This window comes from Hyperolius riggenbachi, chromosome 6, assembly GCF_040937935.1.
Source record: "Hyperolius riggenbachi isolate aHypRig1 chromosome 6, aHypRig1.pri, whole genome shotgun sequence".
NCBI lineage: Eukaryota > Metazoa > Chordata > Amphibia > Anura > Hyperoliidae > Hyperolius > Hyperolius riggenbachi.
In genome coordinates this window covers 162,489,307-162,513,192 of record NC_090651.1, presented here as the reverse complement: position 1 = coordinate 162,513,192, position 23,886 = coordinate 162,489,307, and the positions used below count along the sequence as shown (strand labels likewise).

Sequence of the window (23,886 nt, the reverse complement as noted above, 5' to 3'; positions counted from 1 at the left end):
GACACGCAAAGTTATATATATATATATATATATATATATTTATATATATATATATATATATATATATATATATTTATATATTTATATATATATATATATATATATATATATATATATATATATATATATATATATATATATATATATATATATGAGTTAACTAACTTCTAGGTACTTTTCTTGGATCTTCCTGACCACCATCATCATTTTTTGACTTTGAGTCTGTACGTTTTCTTGAATTGCCATCATCATCATCATCGTCAGGACTTTTTTTATTTGGCTCTGTCAATTCAATGATACATAGTGGGAATAGCTAAACCAATAAAATCATATACAACTAGAAATGGTGGTAGATGAAAGGACTTTTGATTGACACAATTCATACATAAACTGACAACTCCTTGTCCTTTTCTTACATTAAATTGCATTTTTAACCACTTCCCCTTCCCCAGGATGAGTATCTACGTCCCTGCAAAATCCCTCTATACCTCACAGGGACGTAGATACTCATCTCTTGCCGCCATGCACTCCCGCGCTCGTTCCCAAGCGTGATCTCGCCGCCAATTGTTAGAGGGGAGATGAATGAATGAGACTGTAATGATCTGTGCCTGTGTCATCCTGCTGGTGGCAGCACTGAGGAACTTGAAGTGGACTTCCGCTGTCTACCAGCAGATGGCTCTCATATTGCTGGGAGCTGTGCAACTCCCCGGCTCACCAGCAGATGGAACTGTGGAAGATTCTGGCCAGTCACCTGAGCAATGTGCTACATATATAAGGATGATAAAATCGGAGGGAAAATCGCACACCACCGTAGAGGTGCTGGACCATAATAGTATAAGCAGAAGAATCAAATAGGTCCGCACACTCAATTGATCCAAGATCCAGGTTTATTCAACCAATGTGACACAAGTCCACTCCATAAACCAATGACTCGTTTCGGGGCCCCGTGGGGTCCCCTTTGTCAAGGTAAAACAACACAGAATGGTAACAATGTGTAAACTGACAGTGCAACCTAATAAGCAAACAGATCAGTACATGGCACCACCCCCTGGATTCAAACATGTCATAATTAGCATATGTAAACACATTGCATCTTGATAAAAAACAAACATCTCACTGCAACCAGTGGTGTACGCTACCCATCATTGTCAAGCTGTTTGTTCAGTGCCTAATACCTGTAATTAGTGTTGGGCGAACACCTAGATGTTCGGGTTCGCGAACGTTCGCCGAACATCGCCGCGATGTTCGGGTGTTCGCGCCGAACTCCGAACATAATGGAAGTCAATGGGGACCCGAACTTTCATGCTTTGTAAAGCTTCCTTACATGCTACATACCCCAAATGTGCAGGGTATGTGCACCTTGGGAGTGGGTACAAGAGGAAAAAAATATTTGAAAAAGAGCTTATAGTTTTTGAGAAAATTGATTGTAAAGTTTCAAAGGAAAAACTGTCTTTTAAATGTGGAAAATGTCATGTTTCTTTGCACAGGTAACATGCTTTTTGTCACCATGCAGTCATAAATGTAATACAGAGAAGAGGTTCCAGGAAAAGGGACCGGTAACGCTAACCCAGCACAAGCAGCAGAACACGTGATGGAACAGGAGGAGGCACAGGAGGAGAAGGCCACGCTTTTTGAGACACAACATCCCAGGCCTTGCATGAGGACAAATAGCGTGCGGATATAGCAATGCTTTTTGCCGCCATGCAGTCATAAATGTAATAAAGATGAGAGGTTCAATAAACAGGGACCGGCAACGCTAACCCAGCAGCAGCAGCAGCACACGTGATGGAACAGGAGGAGGCGCAGGAGGAGAAGGCCACGCTTTTTGAGACGCAACCCAGGCCTTGCATGAGGACAAAAAGCGTGCGGATATAGCAATGCTTTTTGCCGCCATGCAGTCATAAATGTAATAAAGATGAGAGGTTCAATAAACAGGGACCGGAAATGCTAACCCAGCAGCAGCACACGTGATGGAACAGGAGGAGGCGCAGGAGGAGAAGGCCACGCTTTTTGAGACACAACATCCCAGGCCTTGCATGAGGACAAAAAGCGTGCGGATATAGCAATGCTTTTTGCCGCCATGCAGTCATAAATGTAATAAAGATGAGAGGTTCAATAAACAGGGACCGGAAACGCTAACCCAGCAGCAGCACACGTGATGGAACAGGAGGAGGCGCAGGAGGAGAAGGCCACGCTTTTTGAGACACAACATCCCAGGCCTTGCATGAGGACAAAAAGCGTGCGGATATAGCAATGCTTTTTGCCGCCATGCAGTCATAAATGTAATAAAGATGAGAGGTTCAATAAACAGGGACTGGAAACGCTAACCCAGCAGCAGCACACGTGATGGAACAGGAGGAGGCGCAGGAGGAGAAGGCCACGCTTTTTGAGACACAACATCCCAGGCCTTGCATGAGGACAAAAAGCGTGCGGATATAGCAATGCTTTTTGCCGCCATGCAGTCATAAATGTAATAAAGATGAGAGGTTCAATAAACAGGGACCGGAAACGCTAACCCAGGCCAGCAGCAGCAGCAGCAGCAGCACACGTGATGGAACAGGAGGAGGTTCAGGAGGAGAAGGCCACGCTTTTTGAGACGCAACATCCCAGGCCTTTCATGAGGACAAAAAGCGTGCGGATATAGCAATGCTTTTTGCCGCCATGCAGTCATAAATGTAATAAAGATGAGAGGTTCAATAAACAGGGACTGGAAACGCTAACCCAGCAGCAGCACACGTGATGGAACAGGAGGAGGCGCAGGAGGAGAAGGCCACGCTTTTTGAGACACAACATCCCAGGCCTTGCATGAGGACAAAAAGCGTGCGGATATAGCAATGCTTTTTGCCGCCATGCAGTCATAAATGTAATAAAGATAAGAGGTTCCATAAACAGGGACCGGCAACGCTAACCCATCACAGATGGTCATTGTTCATGTTACTTGGTTGGGGTCCAGGAGTGTTGCATAGTCGTTTCCAATCCAGGATTGATTCATTTTAATTTGAGTCAGACGGTCTGCATTTTCTGTAGAGAGGCGGATACGCCGATCTGTGACGATGCCTCCGGCAGCACTGGAACAGCGTTCCGACATAACGCTGGCTGCCACGCAAGCCAGCACCTCTATTGCGTACATTGCCAGTTCGTGCCAGGTGTCTAGCTTCGATACCCAATAGTTGAAGAGTGCAGATGGATTGTTCAACACAGCTACGCCATCTGACATGTAGTCCTTGACCATCTTCTCCAGGCGATCGGTGTTGGAGGTGGATCTGCACGCTTGCTGTTCTGTGGGCTGCTGCTGCATGGGTGTCAGAAAATGTTCCCACTCCAAGGACACTGCCGATACCATTCCCTTTTGGGCACTAGCGGCTGCGGCTTGTGTTGTTTGCTGCCCTCCTGGTCGTCCTGGGTTTGCGGAAGTCAGTCTGTCGGCGTACAACTGGCTAGAGGAGGGGGAGGATGTCAATCTCCTCTCTAAAGTCTCCACAAGGGCCTGCTGGTATTCTTCCATTTTGACCTGTTTGACTCTTTCTTCAAGCAGTTTTGGAACATTGTGTTTGTACCGTTTATCCAGAAGGGTATAAACCCAGTAATTGGTGTTGTCCAGAATGCGCACAATGCGTGGGTCGCGTTCAATGCAGTCTAGCATGAATTGAGCCATGTGTGCCAGAGTCCTGCCAGAATCCTCATCATCCTCTTGTGAGCATTGTGATAGTTGTTGTGATGCATCATAGTCGTCACCTTCTTCCTGGTCTGCTTCTGCTGACCATTCGCTGCTGAATTGTGGAAATCCAACGTGCACCGCTCTGGCCCTCGTCAGTGGTGGCAGGAAATTCCTGCTCCAACTCCAGCTGTTCCTCCTCCTCTTCTTCGTCATAGCTGCTGGGGCCAGCGTTTCCTGAGGCGGATGGCCTGATGTTGGTACCATCACGCTGATCGTTTTCTCCTTCAGATTCCCCCAGTTGCATCATGACAGCTGTTTCCTTGATTTTCAACATTGACCTTTCAGTAAACACAGCAGTGGTATGGTAATGCTGACTGAAGAGTTGTCACTGCTCACAAGCAACATGGATTGCTCAAAATTTTGGAGGACTTGGCAGAGGTCCAACATGTTGGCCCAATCGGATCCACAGAAGCTTGGCAGCTGTCCGGATGCGCCTCGGTACTGCGCCGTCATGTACTGGACCACTGCACTCTTCTGCTCGCAAAAGCGGGCTAGCATGTGCAGCGTAGAATTCCAGCGCGTAGGGACATCACACAGCAAGCGATGGTGGGGGAGATTGAAGCGCTCCTGCATCTTGGCGAGTGCCCCCGAAGCAGTACTGGAATTTCTACAATGTTTGGCCACTCGTCGCACCTTCAACAGAAGATCGGCCACGCCTGGGTATGTCCTCAAAAAACGCTGAACTTCTAGGTTCATCACGTGCGCCAGGCAAGGGATGTGTGTCAGCTTAGCCAACCTTAAAGCGCGAATTAGATTACTCCCATTATCACACACAACCATGCCCGGTTTCAGGTCCAGCGGTGCCAGCAACAAATCCGTCTGTTCTTTTATTCCCCTCCAAATTTCCTCCCCTGTGTGCTGCTTATCCCCAAGGCAGATCAGCTTCAGCAACGCTTGCTGATGCATGCCAACAGCTGTGCTGCACTGCTTCCATGATCCTACTGCTGCTGGGTTAGCGTTTCCGGATGAGGTACAGCTTTGAGATGCGTTGGAGGAGAAGGAGTCAGAGAGGTAGGTGCTGCTGTTGTTATCCAGTGGGAGGGACGGCGGTGCAGCTGTTTGCGGCGTGGGCAACACCCGCGCCGTAGCAGGTGAGGAATCGCTGCCAGGCTCCACAAGGTTCACCCAGTGCGCGGTAAGGGAGATGTATCGACCCTGGCCGAACGCACTCGTCCAGGTGTCAGTGGTGAGGTGAACCTTGCAGGCAACGGCATTCTTCAAGCTTCGGGTTATTTTGCTGACCACGTGCTCATGCAACTCAGGCACTGCAGAGCGCGCAAAGTGGTAGCGGCTGGGAACCACGTAACGTGGGATGGCCACTGACATCATGCCCTTGAAGCTGTTTGTCTCCACCACTCGATATTGCAGCATTTCGCAGGCCAGAAGCTTGGCTATGCTGGCTGTTACTGCCACGGCCCGGGGGTCATTTGCTGGCAATTTCCTCTTGCGCTCAAACATCTCCGAGACAGACAACTGAACAGTAGGGCTGCACACTGAAGGGCTGTTGGTTGTTGTGTTTGATGAACACTGGGAGACCTCAAATGCACTACTCCGGAAAGTGACAGTGTCAGCGTCGTCTGATGTTTGTGAATGTTGTGAACCACGCAATGGCTGGGCTACTGCTGCTGCTGAGGCGGGTCTGGTGGTGAGTCTGGTGACCCCAAGGGAGGCAGTGGTGCTGGTACCCTGTCCTGCCGCGTTTGCCCACAGAGTGGGATGTTTGGATAGCATGTGGTGGCTCATGCTGGTGGTGGAGAGGTTGTTAATACTTTTCCTCCTGCTCAGGCGGGTCTTGCACACCTTGCAAATCGCCATAGTACCATCCTCAGTGCAGTCTTCAAAGAAAGCCCAGACTTTGGAGCACCTGCCTTGCTGGCGATTTCTGTTTGCGCCTCTTTTGCCTCTCACTTGAACTTCCACGCTTGTGGTGCCTGAAATTGCGCGCCGCCTACCTTGTGGCACAAGGCGAACTCGTGCAGCAGTGGGTTCTTCAACAGACTCATCTGTGCTGCTGCTACGATGGTGATGTTCTCGTTCACAAACAAAATCTGGGTCTATGTCCACATTGTCCATACCCTCCTCTTCCATCTCCTGAAACTCGTCATATGTCATTGTGGGGGGCCGCCGCCGTGGAGTAGAGCTCCCCAGAACAACCTCTGCGCAGCTCACTCCAACGTCGTCTTCCAGATCTTGTCGGCCGACCTCCTGCAATTGCAACCCCTCCTGCCCAACTTGCTCTGGGATTTGGGTTTCCGAGTCCTCCTCGGACTCGCCTTGTATTTCAGTGCGCGGTGCATTTCCCACAGTTAATGGTTGTGAATCCGGGCATAACATTTCTGGCTGTTCCTCCATTGACCTTTGAAAGGTGGAAGTTTGTTGGGCTGGGAATAGCTCCTGCGAATACCCCATTGTGTCCTGAGGTAATTCATCGGACTGGTTATCTGGCAGTTGTGTGCGTGGTGTCGCTGCCGGTTGTGTCAGCTTTGTGCCCACTGGCTCCTTGTAACTGGCTGAGGACTCGGACCTCGTGCGTGATGTGCTGGTGCTGCTTAACCCACTGCTGGATGCTTGAGAGGTCATCCAAGTAATTATCTGGTCCTGTTCTTTTGGATTTGTGAGGGTTGTTGTCCTGTACAACATGGGCGGTATTGAGTGGGTTTTCTTGGGTGCTCCCCTGTGGCCTGTACGTGAACCGTCAGGGGAAACACCTCTTCCCTTGCCCCTCCCTCTTTCACCGGATTTCTTCCTCATTTCACGTATCCTTAAAGTACACGCTGACTGGCAGCAGTACAGTGGCAGTACAGAAATGCTATACAGTGGTGGGTGAGCGGTGTACCACTATTCCCAGCAGCGACACAGAGCACAATGCTATACAGTGGCGGGTGAGCGGTGTACTACTGTTCCCAGCAGACACAGAGTGGCAGTAAACACAATGTTATATAGTGTGGCTGAGCGAGGTACACAGAGTGGCAGTAAACACAATGCTATATAGTGTGGCTGAGCGAGCAGTGTACTACTGTTCCCAGCAGACACAGAGTGGCAGTAAACACAATGCTATATAGTGTGGCTGAGCGAGGTACACAGAGTGGCAGTAAACACAATGCTATATAGTGTGGCTGAGCGAGCGGTGTACTACTATTCCCAGCAGACACAGAGTGGCAGTAAACACAATGCTATATAGTGTGGCTGAGCGAGGTACACAGAGTGGCAGTAAACACAATGCTATATAGTGTGGCTGAGCGAGCAGTGTACTACTGTTCCCAGCAGACACAGAGTGGCAGTAAACACAATGCTATATAGTGTGGCTGAGCGAGGTACACAGAGTGTCAGTAAACACAATGCTATATAGTGTGGCTGAGCGAGCGGTGTACTACTGTTCCCAGCAGACACAGAGTGGCAGTAAACACAATGCTATATAGTGTGGCTGAGCGAGGTACACAGAGTGGCAGTAAACACAATGCTATATAGTGTGGCTGAGCGAGCAGTGTACTACTGTTCCCAGCAGACACAGAGTGGCAGTAAACACAATGCTATATAGTGTGGCTGAGCGAGGTACACAGAGTGGCAGTAAACACAATGCTATATAGTGTGGCTGAGCGAGGTACACAGAGTGGCAGTAAACACAATGCTATATAGTGTGGCTGAGCGAGCGGTGTACTACTATTCCCAGCAGACACAGAGTGGCAGTAAACAGAATGCTATATAGTGTGGCTGAGCGAGCGGTGTACTACTATTCCCAGCAGACACAGAGTGGCAGTAAACAGAATGCTATATAGTGTGGCTGAGCGAGGTACACAGAGTGGCAGTAAACACAATGCTATATAGTGTGGCTGAGCGAGCGGTGTACTACTATTCCCAGCAGACACAGAGTGGCAGTAAACAGAATGCTATATAGTGTGGCTGAGCGAGGTACACAGAGTGGCAGTAAACACAATGCTATATAGTGTGGCTGAGCGAGCGGTGTACTACTATTCCCAGCAGACACAGAGTGGCAGTAAACAGAATGCTATATAGTGTGGCTGAGCGAGCGGTGTACTACTATTCCCAGCAGACACAGAGTGGCAGTAAACAGAATGCTATATAGTGTGGCTGAGCGAGGTACACAGAGTGGCAGTAAACACAATGCTATATAGTGTGGCTGAGCGAGCGGTGTACTACTATTCCCAGCAGACACAGAGTGGCAGTAAACAGAATGCTATATAGTGTGGCTGAGCGAGGTACACAGAGTGGCAGTAAACACAATGCTATATAGTGTGGCTGAGCGAGCGGTGTACTACTATTCCCAGTAGCGACACAATGACTGGGGGGACCCTGGCTAGCGTGGCTGGAGCGCGAACTACCCTGCCTGCCTACCCAAAGCTAAACCCACAGACAAATGACGGAGATATGACGTGGTTCGGATATTTATTTACCCGAACCACGTGACAGTTCGGCCAATCAGAGCGCGTTCGGGTCCGAACCACGTGACCCGTTCGGCCAATCACAGCGCTAGCCGAACGTTCGGGGAACGTTCGGCCATGCGCTCTTAGTTCGGCCATGTGGCCGAACGGTTTGGCCGAACACCATCAGGTGTTCGGCCGAACTCGAACATTACCCGAACAGGGTGATGTTCTGCAGAACCCGAACAGTGGCGAACACTGTTCGCCCAACACTACCTGTAATGCATGAAGACGATCATTGTCCCCAAGCTGCTGATAATCCTAATTGTCACCATGATATGCTCAGGGCGGATGTCCCGCCTCTCCCGTGGTGCAATGTGCGGGAGAGTGTGATAAGCGTCCGTGAGATTCACTCACCAGACGCTACGTCACCCCTCTCCGCACTCGACAGCTACTGCTACGCTCGGATTGGCGCATCCTCGCACGTGAGGTCAAATCTGGTAGACTAGGCGGAATCCCCGTCACACCCACCATGATCACATGACCGTTGCCTGCCAACCGGCCTGCCGCCATCCCCGCACGCTGGGAGGAAGTACCTCCCCTCGGCCGTCACAACCAGCCACTCCTACGCATGGAAGTGTGCTGGTCCGCATGTAAATGTGCATAGGTCCCCGGGTCGCATAGCAACCCAGTACAACATATGCGCCTTGTGCACTTATTGCATACCACGGTACAACTAGGTAAAAAAGCAGGAAATTGCCAAAGTTAACCAAAAGGACTGTGGGGTCAACATGATGTTAATGCTACTAAATCTCTAATGCTGAGAAATATATATATGTCTGAGTGACGTATTAACTAACCTCAACATCCATGATGGTATATCCCCCCTACAGTTTTTACGCAGCATTCTTAACACTAGTATCAAGATACAGGAACAATAAAACATGAAAAATTGGCATTAAATCCCCTTACAGTTTTTATGCAACATCAAAGCACTAATACCAAGATACAGAAGCAATAGACTAAGGAAAATTACATACGCCAGGGTGCGGATGGGACCAGAAAGATCGAGTACTTACATACCACCTATAATAGAAAGACCCTAAGATGAGAACACCGGGAAGAACAACAGAAGAAGGATGGACTTGCTAGCAGCACATTGCTAGGTCATTTCGTTTGTGTGCTCGCTGCAGTTGTGACTCTGGCCATTGAACCTGTGTTTCCTGCCTTGACTTGCATTATACTCTGTATTCCCGGTATCGATCCTTGCTAGCCTGACCACTCTCTGTCTGATGTTATTGCCTGATGCTGATTACCTGGTTTGACTCCTGCTTGTATGACTTCCCTTTATGTATGCTGATTCGGATTATGCACTGTGTGTTGCTGTATAAATTCTGTATAGATAGATAGATAGTTAGGATTTCTGGTATTTGTGGTGCATCACGCATTGTTTGATTGTACGATGGTATCTGTATGGAGGTTTGTGTCGTTATCATACTGCATATTTGTAAATAAACACATTTATTATTCTACTCTGTTGTTCAGACGTCAGTATTTCAATTGTGATCTTCTGGTTTTGTTTAACCCAAAGGATTGCCATGCAGAGATCGTGGATCTGCCAGTCTGGTTCTAGTCACGACCACGATCTGCATGATCAATCCTTACAGAGACTTAATCTAAGTCCCTGTGTCAATGATTGCCGGCATCAATGAGATACCTGCGGTCATTGTAACTACCGAAGTAACATGTCCACTCATTACTTCCTGTATGCCTACTATTAGTACGCGGCAGGAAGAAAATGTGTGAGGAAATCTTGTGGCCAAATAGTAAAATTACAACTACATACATTTATTTCAATAAAATGACCTATGCATAATTTAAAATTAATTCCTTACCTCCCACACTCTCCCATAAATACCCAAATAAAACTACTGCATTAACAAAACAAAAAAGACAAAAAAAAATACATAGTTACCTCATGGACTGAACTTTTTTAATATGTATGTATGCTCAAACGCAGTGGCCTGTGACATTAAAGTAGCAAAAAACAGAAGTGATCCGCGGCAGCCGGCGGGGGACCGGAGGAGCTTTGTGTCCCGGCGTGGGCACAGGATGTCTGCAGGGTGGCGGTAGAAGCCCCAGGTAAGTTTAGCTCTTTTTTTTAAAAAAAAAGGAAAAACCTTTGGAGGTAAAGTGATTAAAGTATCTATCCCTCCACAACTTTGTCATTTTTATGACAAAGGGGTAAGTGGGTTAGAGCTACTATTGAGTTTTTATTACTGAGTAGCAAAGCATTTCTCAGATTCCCCTCACCTTTTCTGAGGGACAGTGGTTGATAGGATGGGTAAGGAATCTCCTAAATGGGGACATGCAAAGTATATATATATATATATATATATATATATATATATATATATATATATAATCAATGTTAACTAACTTCTAGGTGGTTTTCATGGATCTTCCGGGCCACCATCATCATCTTTTGACTTTGGGTCTTTAGGTTTTCTTGTATTGCCATCAACATTATCATCTGAGCTTTTCTGATTTAGCTCTGTCAATTCACTGATACATAGTGGGAATAGCTAAGCCAGTAAAATCATATACAGGTTTTACTGCTAGTAGGTGAAAGATCCTTTGAGGGAGTTACCAAACTTACAGAATTAGGAGAACCACTAGACATAGAAGATCAGGCCGTTTCCAAGCCTGTGGGAGTTGGCCGCGTCTGGCGCCTTGCCGCTGTATAAATGTTCCATCCCCCCCTCCGTGTGTGCATTTATACATTACTTGTCCTGTGTAGCCCACCGCGCTGTGCTCATCTGTCTTTGGAATCCTCTGCAGGTTATTGTATGAATTGATGTTGATGACGCTGTGTGACCCTAGCATCATCAACACCGATCCCCGGTGAACATGTGTATCGGAGGTACTCAACGAGGGATCAGCATGCAATAGTGAGTATAAGCAGACTCGAGCATAAACCCCCCCCCCCCCCATGTCTTCCCTATGTCGATGCAAAGTGCGCATTAAAAGCTAAGCTTCAGTCAGGGCAGTTTCTAGACTAAAGTGCTCCCAGGGTGAGGGTGTAAAAATTGCACCCCCTAAATCCCCGTGAGCTCAATAATGCTATTTCTAATCCAGTATTTAGTCCCTCAGTATAGGTAGCCAGGTACAGGTGTCCCCCAGTATAGGTTAGCCAGGTACAGGTGTCCCCTGGTATAGGTAAGCCAGGTACAGGTGTCCCCCAGTAAAGGTTAGCAGGTACAGGTGTCCCCCCAGCATAGGTTAGCCAGTTACAGGTGTCTCACAGTATAGGTTAGCCAGTTACAGGTGGCCCCCAGTATAGGTTAGTCAGCAGGCATGGGCTTAAATTCGGATTCGGGTGATCTGGATAGTGACTATCTGGATTTCACCCAGTAATGCCGTGCGGGCTGGGCGGGGGGGGGGGGGTGTCAAGCTTACCCGTCTGACGTCTTCTTCACTCGTCCCTCGGCGCCTCCCACGATGCGTTTCAATGCGCCATCACGTGATTACAAACACTTCCTCCTTCAACCCAGAAGGAGGAAGTGTTTGTAATCACGTGACGGCGCATTGGAACGCATCATGGGAGGCGCCAAGGGATGTGCAAAGAAGACGTCAGACGGGTAAGCTTGACCCCCCCCCCCCCGCCCAGCCCGCACAGCATTACTGGGTGAAATCTGGATAGTAACTATCCGGATCACTCGAATCCGAATTTAAGCCCATGCCTGTTAGCCAGGTACAGGTGTGTCCCCAGTATAGGTTAGCCAGGTTTAGGTGCCTCAGTATAAGTTAGCCAGCAATAGGTGACTTAGCATAGGTGCCCCCCATCCCCAGCGCTATTACTTACCGTGCCTTTCTCCAGCAATCACTGCATCCGTTAGCCAGCAAAAAATGACCTAGCATAGGTGCGCCCCACCTCGGGATCCCCGGCGCTGTTACTTACCATGCCTCTGTCCTGCAATAGCAGCATCCCCGCCGCACAGCTCCGCTATTCTCTGTGCGGAGGATCTGGACTCAGTATCATGATGTTGATGATGTCATGACGTCCTGTCCCGATCCTAGAGAATAGCGAAGTTGTGCGGTGGGGATGCTGCAATCGCAAGACAGAGGCATGGTAAGTAACTGCGCCGGGTGCAGATCCTGGGGTGGGGCGCACCTATGCTAGGTCATTTTTTGCTGGCTAACTTATACTAAGGCACCTAAACCTGGCTAAACTATACTGTGGGATGCCTAGCCCTCTAAAAACCTCCTGAGTGGCATGTCTGTAACTGTGTCAGGCATACCACTTTTAGCTACCGCCCAGAAGGTTAAAATAGCCATCTTTCCACAAATTTCCATTTTATAATTAGGATTAGGAGGGTTTCATTTCTGTCTAGCACTGCATTGCTCAGATTGCCCTAATCTTTTCTAAGGTACATGTTGATAAAGCAGGAAAGGAATCTCCTAAATGAGTAATTCCAAAGTAATATTATATATATATATATATATATATATATATATATATATATATATATATATATATATATATATATTCAGAACAGTCAACTAACTTCTAGGTGTCTTCCCTGGATCTTCTGGGCCACTGTCATCATCTCTTGACCTTGGGTCTTTAGGTTTTCTTGGATTGCCATCATCATCATCATCAGGACTTTTTTGATTTGGCTCTGTCAATTCAATTATACATAGTGGTAATAGATAAGCCAGTAAAATCAAATATAGGTAGTACTGGTAGTAGGTGAAATAATTTAAGTAGTCACCAAACTTACATAGTTAGGAACACTACTGGACATAGAAGATAAAATGAATCAGCCCATTAGATAGAGAATAGCATGAAACTATTTTTAAAACAAACTGCTAACCAGAAATATTAAAATCTGGTACAACTAGCAGTGTCAAATGGAGCAGAGGCATGGACTCCTTACAAACAGTGATGAGCAAGCTCTAAGAATATTTGAATTACAGGTATTAAGAAGAATTGTGGGAGTAGTAAAAGAAGGTAATGTTCCAGAATGAAGTCGGCACACCGTCAATCACTTTTGTGTGCTTGATAAAGTGGTATAGACAGTACCACACTAATTGATAGTTCGCAGATATTATCAGCACACCACAGGTAGAGATGGCCCGAAACTCTGATTTTAGGTTCGCAAACCTCCCGCGAAAGTTCGGTTCGCGATAACTTTCGCGAACTGCAATAGACTTCAATGGGGAGGCAAACTTTGAAAACTAGAAAAATGTATGCTGGCCACAAAAGTGATGGAAAAGATGTTTCAAGGGATCTAACACCTGGAGGGGGGCAGGGCGGAGTGGGATACACGCCAAAAGTCCCGGGGAAAAATCTGGATTGGACGCAAAGCAGCGTTTTAAGGGCCGAAATCACATTGAATGCTAAATGGCAGGCCTAAAGTGCTTTAAAACATCTTGCATGTGTATACATCAATCAGGTAGTGTAATTAGAGTACTGCTTCACACTGACACACGAAACTCACTGTGTAACGCACCGCAAACAGCTGTTTGCGTTGTGACGGCCGTGCTGGACTGGTGCGTACCATGGCGAGATTGCTCTTCCTCACTCAGTGATGTCAGGTAATGTCTGACTGCCTTATCAACTTTCGATGGTTCTTTCTCTACCATTGTTAAAGCTTACTTCTATTTTTTTAAATACTTGTTCTGCTTGCTGTTCAGTACCTGCATCGAGAATCTTTTATGGAGGGCAAGTCTGCCATTGCGAGTGACCACAGGTAATGGCCGGGGAATCCTGGTTCCATTCCGGTCCGGAGTGGGAGCCTAAGAAACGGCTACCACCACCACACGTCCAAGGAAAGCAGCAGGCATGGCATTCACGTCCTGAGGTAGTGACCAAAAATAACAATACAGGAGGACTTTCGAGGCCCTGTTGTATATGAGATGAATCAACTTTAAATCCTTTAATGAGAATCTGTTATGGAAGGCAAGTCTGCCATTGTGACCACGGGTAATGGCCGGGGAACAGGGTTCGATTCCGGTCCGGAGTTGGAGCCTGAGAAACGGCTACCACCACACATCCAAGGAAGGCAGCAGAAGAATGAGAATCTGTTATGGAGGGCAAGTCTGCCATCCATTCAAGTGAAAGGTATGCACTGACTGGCAGGTATAATACAATGTGCAGTCAAAAATGCAGTGAAAGGTATGCAGTGACTGCAAACAGCTGTTTGTGTTGTGACGGCCGTGCTGGACTGGTGCGCACCATGACTAGAGTGCAGGTGTTGGCAGCTTTCCAGCCTATATGGTCGCTGGGCTGAGGTAGCTGAATGACAGAACAGTGACTGTCCAGCTGATCAAATTTGGTCTGTCCACAATGAAGCAACGACCTTATTATCTTTGGTGTGCCACCCCCCGAGACACGTGCCCCCGAATGGGCACATGTACATGCCTTTTGTTTTGTTGTTGCAGCTGCATTGCAGCCAGAAAAATTAGGCAGGCATGTACACGCACCAGAAAAATTATTATAGCGGCCGCTGCTAGCAACTTTCAGGAAAAAAAATCAGGAATCTGCCTGGAGTCCTGGACCCTGTTGGGGGTGGCAGTCAAGCGGCCTGTGGTCAGAGGTGCTGTGTGGGGAGCGACTTAGTTCTTGGGGCAGGCAGCCAGTCACACGGCGTGCAGGCAGAGATGTTGTGTGTTGGGACTGACTTAGTCTTTTGGGCGGGCAGTAGCCCTCAGAGATCCATGCCTCATTCATTTTGATGCCCTTTGACTGCCCTTCACTCTAGCTGCCAGTGCTCTCAAATGAACTGTTCCCCAGTTTCTACAATCTATGCTGCTATACCTGTCTTGTTGTATATTCCTGTCTGTTCTTGTTTTGTCTGTCATGTAAGAATGCCTATGCCATGTGTACCACAACCAATTCCAGGCACGACAACTGTCGTACTTGGCGAATAAAGTGATTCTGATTCTGAAGGTGATGTACTGAACATTTTTGTGACTTAGGCGACTTCTCTTCTCAGTGACAATGCCTCCAGCTGTGCTGAAGGTCCTTTCTGACAGGACGCTTGAGGCAGGGCAAGACAGAAGTTGGATGGCAAATTGGGACAGCTCTGGCCACAGGTCAAGCCTGCACACCCAGTAGTCCAAGGGTTCATCGCTGCTCACAGTGTCTACATCCACACTTAAGGCCAGGTAGTCGGCTACCTGCCGATCCAGGCGTTGGTGGAGGGTGGATCCGGAAGGGCTAAGGCGAGGTGTTTGACTAAAGAATGTCCGCATGTCCGACATCACCATGCGATCACTGGAGCGTCCTGTCCTTGCCTGCGTGGACATGGGAGAAGGATTACTGGCAGTGGTACCTTTATTGCGTTGTGCTGTGACCTCACCCTTAAACGCATTGTAAAGCATAGTTGCCAGCTTGTTCTGCATGTGCTGCATCCTTTCTGCCTTCTGGTGAGTTGGTAACATGTCCGCCACTTTGTGCCTATACCGAGGGTCTAGTAGCATGGCCACCCACTACAGCTCATTCCCCTTGAGTTTTTTTATATGGGGGTCCCTCAACAGGCTGGACAGCATGAAAGACACCATCTGCACAAAGTTGGATCCAGACGTACTATCCATCTCCTCTTGCTCTTACTCAGTGACATCAGGAAAGTCCTTCTCCTCCCCCCAGCCACGAACAATACCACGGGAATGTCAAGCAGCACAAGCCCCCTGCAACACCTGCTGCGATTGTTCTTCTGCCGCCTCCTCCAAAGAAACACCTTCCTCATCATCCGAGTCTGACTCCTCTTCCCCACACGACTCTTCCTCCTACCCCCCCCCCCCCTCTGTGCTGCCACAGGTGTTGAGGAAACATCTGATTCTGATGAAAATTGCTCCCACAACTGTTCCTGCCATAACTGTTTCTCTTCACGCTCCTCCACAGCTTGATCCACCACTGTACGCACGGCACCCTCCAGGAAGTAATCGTACGGGATCAAGTCGCTGATGGTGCCTTCACTGCGACTCACCAGGTTTGTCACCTCCTCAAACGGCCGCATGGGCCTGCATGCATTTCACATCAGTGTCCAGTTGTTGGGCCACAACATCCCCATCTCCCCAGATTGTGTCCTTTTACTGTAATTGTACAGGTACTGGGTGACGGCTTTCTCCAGATCTAGCAGGCGAGAGAACATGACCAGGGTCGAATTCCAGCGATTCGGGCTATTACATATCAAGCGTCTCACCGGCAAGTTTTTTCTCCGCTGAATGTCCGCAAAGCGTCTCATGGCCGTGTAAGACCGCCTGAAATGCCCACACAACTTCCTGGCCTGCTTCAGGACGTCCTCTAAGCCTGGGTACTTTGACACAAATCTTTGAATGACTAGATTCAGCACATGTGCCATGCAAGGTATATGTGTCCGCTTTCCCAAATTCAAAGCGGAAAAGAGATTGCTGCCGTTTTGTCACACACTACGTTTCCGATCTCCAACTGGTGCGGGCTGCGGGGTCAGCCACTGATCCACCTGTTTGTTAAGAGCAGCCAGGAGAGCTGCTCCAGTGTGACTCTCCTCTTTGAGGCAAGACATGTCTAAGATGGCGTGACACCGTCGTACCTGGCATGCAGCATAGGCCCTGGGGAAATGGGGCTGTGTAGCTGGAGAGGAGATCGCAGCACCAGTAGAGTTGAACTGCCACTCAGCCAAGGAGGAGGAGGAAGATGACAGCTAATAGGATGTAGCAGGAGGAGGCAGGAGGTCTGCCTGCAAGCCATGGAGGTGTCAAAAGTTGGTCCGCTGCACAACCATGTACTCCCTGCTTGCCATCCGTCACCAGGTTGACCCAATGGGCTGTGTAAGTAATGTACCTGCCCTGACCGTGCTTGGCAGATCAGGCATCCGTGGTCAGGTGGACCCTTGACCCAACGCTGTGTGCCAGAGATGACACCACTTGCCTCTCAACTTTACGGTACAGTTTGGGTATCGCCTTTTTAGAGAAATAATTGCCGATTGGTATCTTCCACTGCGGTGTCCCAATGGCCACATATGTACTTAGTCCACCAGCTTGTATGGTAACAGCTGGCGAGCTAACCGTTCCGCCACGCCAGCTGTCAGACGCTGGGCAAGGGGGTGACTGGCAGAAATTGGCTTCTTCTGCTCAAAGATTTCCTTCACGGACACCTGGCTGCTGTGGACAGAGAAGCAGGAACAACTCAAGGGCAGAGGTGGAGTGGAGGAGGGTGGCTGTGAAGGTGCAAGGGAGAAAGCGGCTGAAGATGCTGCACCTGAAGCAGGAAGAGGAGAAGGAGGGTGGCTTTTCTTTTGTGTGCTGCTTTTGCTCAGGTGCTTTTCTCAATGCAGTTTGTGCCTTTTCTCCATGTGCCTTCATAAGGCACTTGTCCCTACGTGAGTGTTGGCCTTTTCACAGCTCAATTTTTAGAGGCAGAGAGAACAGATGGCATTGCTCCAATCTGAGACAAACACATAAAAAAAATTCCAAAGCGCTGGCGCTGAACCCCCCAGGAGTGATGGCACTATGGTGGCATCAGCAGCTGACGTTGAAGGGCATGTTGGCTGGCTTTCCATAGGTGGCGATACGTGACTCCGGACACTGTCACCAGCTGTTTCTGACGACGAGCTCCCCCTGCTTCTTTCAGGAATTTGTCTCCTCCTACTCCTCTCTGACTTCCCCTCTGAACTGTCCCCCTGTTCATCTCCTCTATTGGGAACATACGTGGGATCCGTATCATCGTCATCATCACAATCATCCTGCCCAGCTTAGCTTGCCTCAGACACCTCATAAAGTGCACCAACAGCAGGTACTTCATTGTCTTCACACATTACGTCCATAGTGTCACTGCCTAACTCAGACATATGAGGTGGTGTAACTTGCTTAGCGCCTTAATCTGGTTGTAACAATAATGGCTGTGAACCAGTTAATTCCCCACCAATTAACTCCTGCGAAGTGTCAAATGCAATGGATGTGGTGCTTGTAGTAGCGCTGGTGGCTGCGGAAGATGAGGTGTTCTGTGTTAAATAGTCAACCACGTCCTGACAATCTTGGGAGTTGATGGGACGTGCCTTCTTCTGAGCACTGTACTTTGGGCCAGGGCCACACGAAATCACATCAATATGACCTCGCACAGACCTGCTGGGTGGCCTTCCTCTGGGTCTGCCTCTACCTCTGCCACTACCTGTTTTGTCCATTATGTCCATATCGGGGGGAATGAAGTGAAAGGTATGCACTGACTTGACTAATACAATGTGCAGTCACACAGGTGCAGTTAACAGGTATGCATGGAGTGCTATATCACACTGCGTGCACTCACTTAGGTAGGTGGGTGCACTGAACACAACAGGTAGGTATATGCAGTGATGAGGTGGGTGCACTGAACACAACAGGTAGGTATATGCAGTGATGAGGTGGGTGCACTGAACACAACAGGTAGGTATATGCAGTGATGGGTATTACAATGTGCACCTGTCACACACAGACAGGTAGCGGACAGGCACAGTGACACTGCGTGTGCTCACATAGGTAGGAAGGTGCACTGTGAACAACAGGTAGGTAGGTATATGCAGTACTGGGTATTACAATGTGCACCTGTCACACACAGACAGGTATTGGATAGGCATAGTGACACTGCGTGTCCTCACATAGGTAGGTGGGGTGCACTGTGAACAACAGGTAGGTTGGTATATGCAGTACTGGGTATTACAATGTGCACCTGTCACACACAGACAGGTAGTGGACAGGCACAGTGACACTGCGTGCATTCACGTAGGTAGGTGGATGCACTGTGAACAACAGGTAGGTAGGTATATGCAGTACTGGGTATTACAATGTGCACCTGTCACACACAGACAGGTAGCGGTCAGGCACAGTGACACTGCGTGCACTCAGCTCACGTAGGTAGGTGGGTGCACTGTGAAGAGGTAGGTATATGCAGTGGGTATTACAATGTGCACCTGGCACACACACACAGGTAGTCACTGAATGTGCTGGGCCTGGCAGTGGCACACACACAGTATGAATTATCAAGGCTGTCTATGCAACACAAGTGTCAGTGGGACACACAGAAAAAAATAGATCACAAGAACCAGATTAGCTCTCAAAAGAGATGTTGTGGGGTGCTATTTTTGCAATAAGAATCAGCAAGGAGCAAGCTAACAAGCCTACAAGAGCCTAACTAATCTTTCCCTATGAAAGTTTTCAGAAGCAGCAGCTGTCCCTTCTCTATTTACTGCAGGCACATGAGCGAGTAAAATGGCCGGCGGTGCCTGCCTTTTATAAGGGGGGAGTGGCTCCAGGTGGGAGTGTAGCCTGATTGGTTACAATATGCCTGCTGACTGTGATGTAGAGGGTCAAAGTTGACCCTAATGGTGCACTATGGGGCGAACCAAACTTCCGGAAAAGTTTGCAGTTCTCCATGATCGCGAACCCTGGAAGTTCGCCGGGAACTGTTTGCCGGCGAACCGGTTGGGCCATCTCTAACCACAGGTTACAGCACACACTTTATTGTGCCAGTTTCTACAATGTATTCCGTAAATGGAGTACATTGTGGAAACTGGCACAAAAATATCTGTGAACTAGTAAAAGAAGGTGACTACAACCTATTTTAACCATCTCCTGACCGCCTAACGCCGATTGGCGGTAAGACAGTGGTGCTCTCAGGTCTCGTTCATGCCGATTGGAGTCATCTTACGATGCAGGAGATTTGCAGGGCACACGTTCACCGCACTGTACGCGGTAGCTTTTAGCTACTGCCCAGAAGGTTATAATAGCCATCTCTCCACAACTTTCCATTGTATAATTAGGGTTGGGAGGGTTTCATTGCTGTCTAGTACGGCATTGCTCAGATTTCCCTCATCTTTATGCTCTGAGCAAAAATCTTGCTCTGGGACATCTCGGCATACTCCAGGCAGTGAAACTCATAATTAGATTATTTTAGTTTAGAAGCTAAAACATTTTTGTTTGTTACAAGCATCTTTCAAGTGTCAAGGTTATAGATAAGTGTTCTGTGTGAAGCCTGGAAACAAGTTTTAAAAGTAGCATTACTGCAGCAATCATATATATGTGCTCAGTTATTCCATATAAATATTAATAATCAATACAGTCCTTCTAAAGAAAGAAATAATTATTGTTAAACCTATAATTACACATAATAGATTTTAATACTTTGAAACACATTTTAAAAGCTGGATTTTGCCAGTGATAGATGAGACAGTAAAACATTTTCATAAGATCATTTTAGTTCTAGAAGATTGTTTATATGTTCTTATTGCCTGCAGGACGTCTCAGCTAGATGAACACTGATAATATATGCCATGTTTTGGGAAAATTCATCAACTATATAAAACAATAAGGGGTTTTCCCAATTATTTAAAAATTATTAAATGGGGACCTCTGCCAGTGGAAAATATTAAATGTATTTATTTTTATGAGACACATTTATAGAACAGGATTTTAAATTACGTTTTAATATGCAATTATATCTTATATGATTAATTGTTTTAAGACGAATTATAAATAAGCTTTATATTTAAATGAGTATATTTGAAGCCCTGTGTACCTCAATTAGTCTTAAATTGCTGTAGACTTTTTACTGGGTCAACCTGACCAATTTTTCATTTTGGAAAAGGACAGACATATTCCAAACTAATTAGCAGAAGGATACATTATCAGAAATGTGTCATAAATGACATTGTTTAATGTTTGAAAGTCCAAATGTCTGGGGCAAATAAATCAACCAGCAGACAAGATGGCTGGTGACGTCCATTTTTAATTAACTGTGTCAGAAATGACCTAATCAGAATGTGTAAACATTGCAAACCTATATAGATTCTCACAGTTAAGATAATAAAGGTATTCAAAACAAAAAAGTGTTATGGGTATTTTAAATGTCATAGATAGCGAGCTACGCACGGAAGTTTCAGCCAATCAGAACCTGGGATTTAGGGAAATTCCAGATTGGGCGGCCATATTGCATCCAATCACTATAAAAGTAGGAGCTGAAAGCTCATAATTTGCACTAGCCTACCAATCTCCTGAGAATACACACGAGGCAGAAGCTGCCTTCCCACACGTGGTTCTAGATGCTGAAGAGATGACAGAGACGAATATTCTGTTGATTTACTTTATTCAATTTTCAGCATTAAGTTCTGTTAAGATTTTAGCAAGAAGTTTTTTTAGAAGCTATTTTTTATGCCATTTCTTTAAGAAGATTACTACAATTTTTACACAGCTACTATATACACAGCTATTGATACAGATGAGACTACTTTTGATCTTATTCTACATAACACAACCGTTATATTCTTTTTTGAATGTACTTAGAAGATTGATTATCGCTTGGCTCTAAAGCTTTGATGAGATGGAAAACTGTTAGAAGGAAACACTACTTGGAACTGTTCATATTTTGTATATCTGTTGTATGATAAGCAAATACAATTTTTTTTATATAAAATGATATACTGAGTGCTCTGATTCATTTCAAGGTATACCATCAATCTATAATTACTGTTATAGAGGGTTCAGACCCCGCTACGCCGGATTTATATGATAGCAACGCTTTAAGGGCTGGTCCTTTACTGAGTTAGCAATCATGAAAAAGGCAAGCACCGTTCAGGTTTTTGACAACACGTTCACCACACTGCACGCGGTAGCTTTTAGCCACGGCCCAGAGTTAAAATAGCCATCTCTCTACACCTTTCCATTTTATAATTAGGGTTGGGAGGGTTTCATTTTTTGTCTAGCACCGCATTGCTCAGATTTCCCTCATCTTTTCTGAGATACATGTTAGTAAGGCAGGAAAGGAATCTCCTAAATGAGTGATTCCAAAGTAATATATATATTATTTATATATATATATATATATATATATATATATATATATATATATATATATATATATATATATATATATATATATATTCAGAAAAGTTAACTAACTTCTACGTGTCTTCCCTGGATCTTCTGGGCCACTATCATCATCTCTTGACCTTGGGTCTTTAGGTTTTCTTGGATTGCCATCATCATCAGGACTTTTTTGATTTGGCTCTGTCAATTCAATTATACATAGTGGTAATAGATAGTCCAGTAAAATCAAATATAGGTAGTACTAGTAGTAGGTTAAAGAATTTTTGAAGTAGTCACCAAACCTACATAGTTATGAACACTACTGGACATAGAAGATAAAATGAATAAGCCCATTAGATAGAGAATAGCATGAACCTATTTTTAAAACAAACTGCTAACCAGAAATATTAAAATCTGGTACAACTAAAAGACAAAAGACAAAGACAAACACTTATATTGCAGTGTCAAATGGAGCAGAGGCATGGACTCCTTACAAACAGTGATGAGCAAGCTGTAAGTTGTAAGAATATTTGAATTACAGGTATTAACCTCTTGACGAGCAGCTAACGCCGATTGGCGTAAACTGGTCGTCTGCGGCTAACTGGTCCGCTGGCAGGCTATTTATATCAAAAGCGGTAAGAAACGTGTACTGCGCTGCAGTCTAGCGCAGCGCTGCACAGAGTACAGCCTTGTCACTTAACTGTCGCCTGGAGTGGCTCACAATCGAATCCTTATCATAGGCATATGCCTATGTATGTGCAGTTTAGTGAATGTAATGTAATCTAGGGCTATTGTAGGGGATGGAGAGGGGAAATAAAAGTAATAGTGGTATTTTTTTTTTAAATCAGGTCTTTTTCATTGATTTAAAAAAAAAATTGCAGCAGCAATCAGAGACCACCAACAGAAAGCTGTATTGGTAAGAAGAAAAGGAGGTAAAATTCATTTAGGTTGTATGACCGAGCAATTCATTGTTAAAGCTGTGAAGTGCTGAATTGTAAAAAATTGCCTGGTCACTAGGGAGTATAAAGCTCTGGACCTCAAGGGGTTAAATTGAAAAAAAAATCCATGTACTGATAACTGTGTATAATGGTTTCTTCTTTCATTTAAATGTTAAAGATGTTAAAGTATGAAAATGTGCATATGTAATTCTACTAAAGCAATAACCATGATTTTTAATGGCAGAGCATTGCTTGATTTATTCAAAGTTTGTTTTACATAATTCAGACATCAACAGAAAACTTCCTGTGCTATACATATCTTAAATTGCATTTTAACCACCTTAGCTCAGCTCGTCCATTACCGCCAGAGGGTGCCGCTCAGGCCCTGCTGGGCCGATTTTGATGAAATAAAGAGCAGCACACGCAGCCGGCACTTTGCCAGCCGCGTGTGCTGCCCGATCGCCGCCACTCTGCGGCGATCCGCCGCGAGCAGCGGCGAAAGAGGGTCCCCCCAGCCGCCTGAGCCCTGAGCAGCCAGAACAAATAGTTCCGGCCAGCGCTAAGGGCTGTATCGGAGGCGGCTGACGTCAGGACGTCGGCTGACGCCCATGACGTCACTCCGCTCGTCGCCATGGCGACGAAGTAAGCAAAACACGGAAGGCTGCTCATTGCGGCCTTCCGTGTTACTTTTGGCCGCCGGAGGCGATCAGAAGAACGCCTCCGGAGCGCCATCTAGTGGGCTTTCATGCAGCCAACTTTCAGTTGGCTGCATGAAATAGTTTTTTTTTTATTTAAAAAAAACCCTCATGCAGCCGCCCTGGTGATCTTAATAGAACGCCAGGGTGGTTAAAGCATCCAATCCTCCACAGCTTTTTATTTTTGTGACTAGAAGTGGGAGGGTTAGAGCTCCTGTGAAGTTTTTTTTCCTTCTTTCTGTTGCTGTATAGCACTGCACTGCTCAAATTTCCCTCATCTTTAGGACAGTGGTTGATAGGATGGGAAAGGATTCTCTTAAATGGGGACAAAAAAA

At 46.5% G+C, this 23,886-nt stretch overlaps 1 protein-coding gene across 8 annotated transcripts in view; it reads right to left on the bottom strand.

Annotated features, from left to right (window-relative positions):
* PRG4 (proteoglycan 4) overlaps window positions 1–23,886 on the bottom strand; it is a 189,614-nt gene that overhangs the window by 69,580 nt on the left and 96,148 nt on the right. For 4 of the 8 annotated variants that reach the window (XM_068240143.1, XM_068240151.1, XM_068240148.1 and 1 more), the window contains 2 exons: window positions 22,012–22,119; window positions 12,666–12,779 (listed from right to left, as the gene is read on the bottom strand). The exons of 2 other annotated variants lie outside the window; for them this stretch is intronic. In XM_068240143.1, the coding sequence (XP_068096244.1) occupies window positions 12,666–12,779; window positions 22,012–22,119 (222 nt within the window). The remainder of the gene's footprint in view (window positions 1–12,665; window positions 12,780–22,011; window positions 22,120–23,886) is intronic. 2 more of the 8 variants (XM_068240147.1, XM_068240145.1) reach the window with 2 other exon arrangements.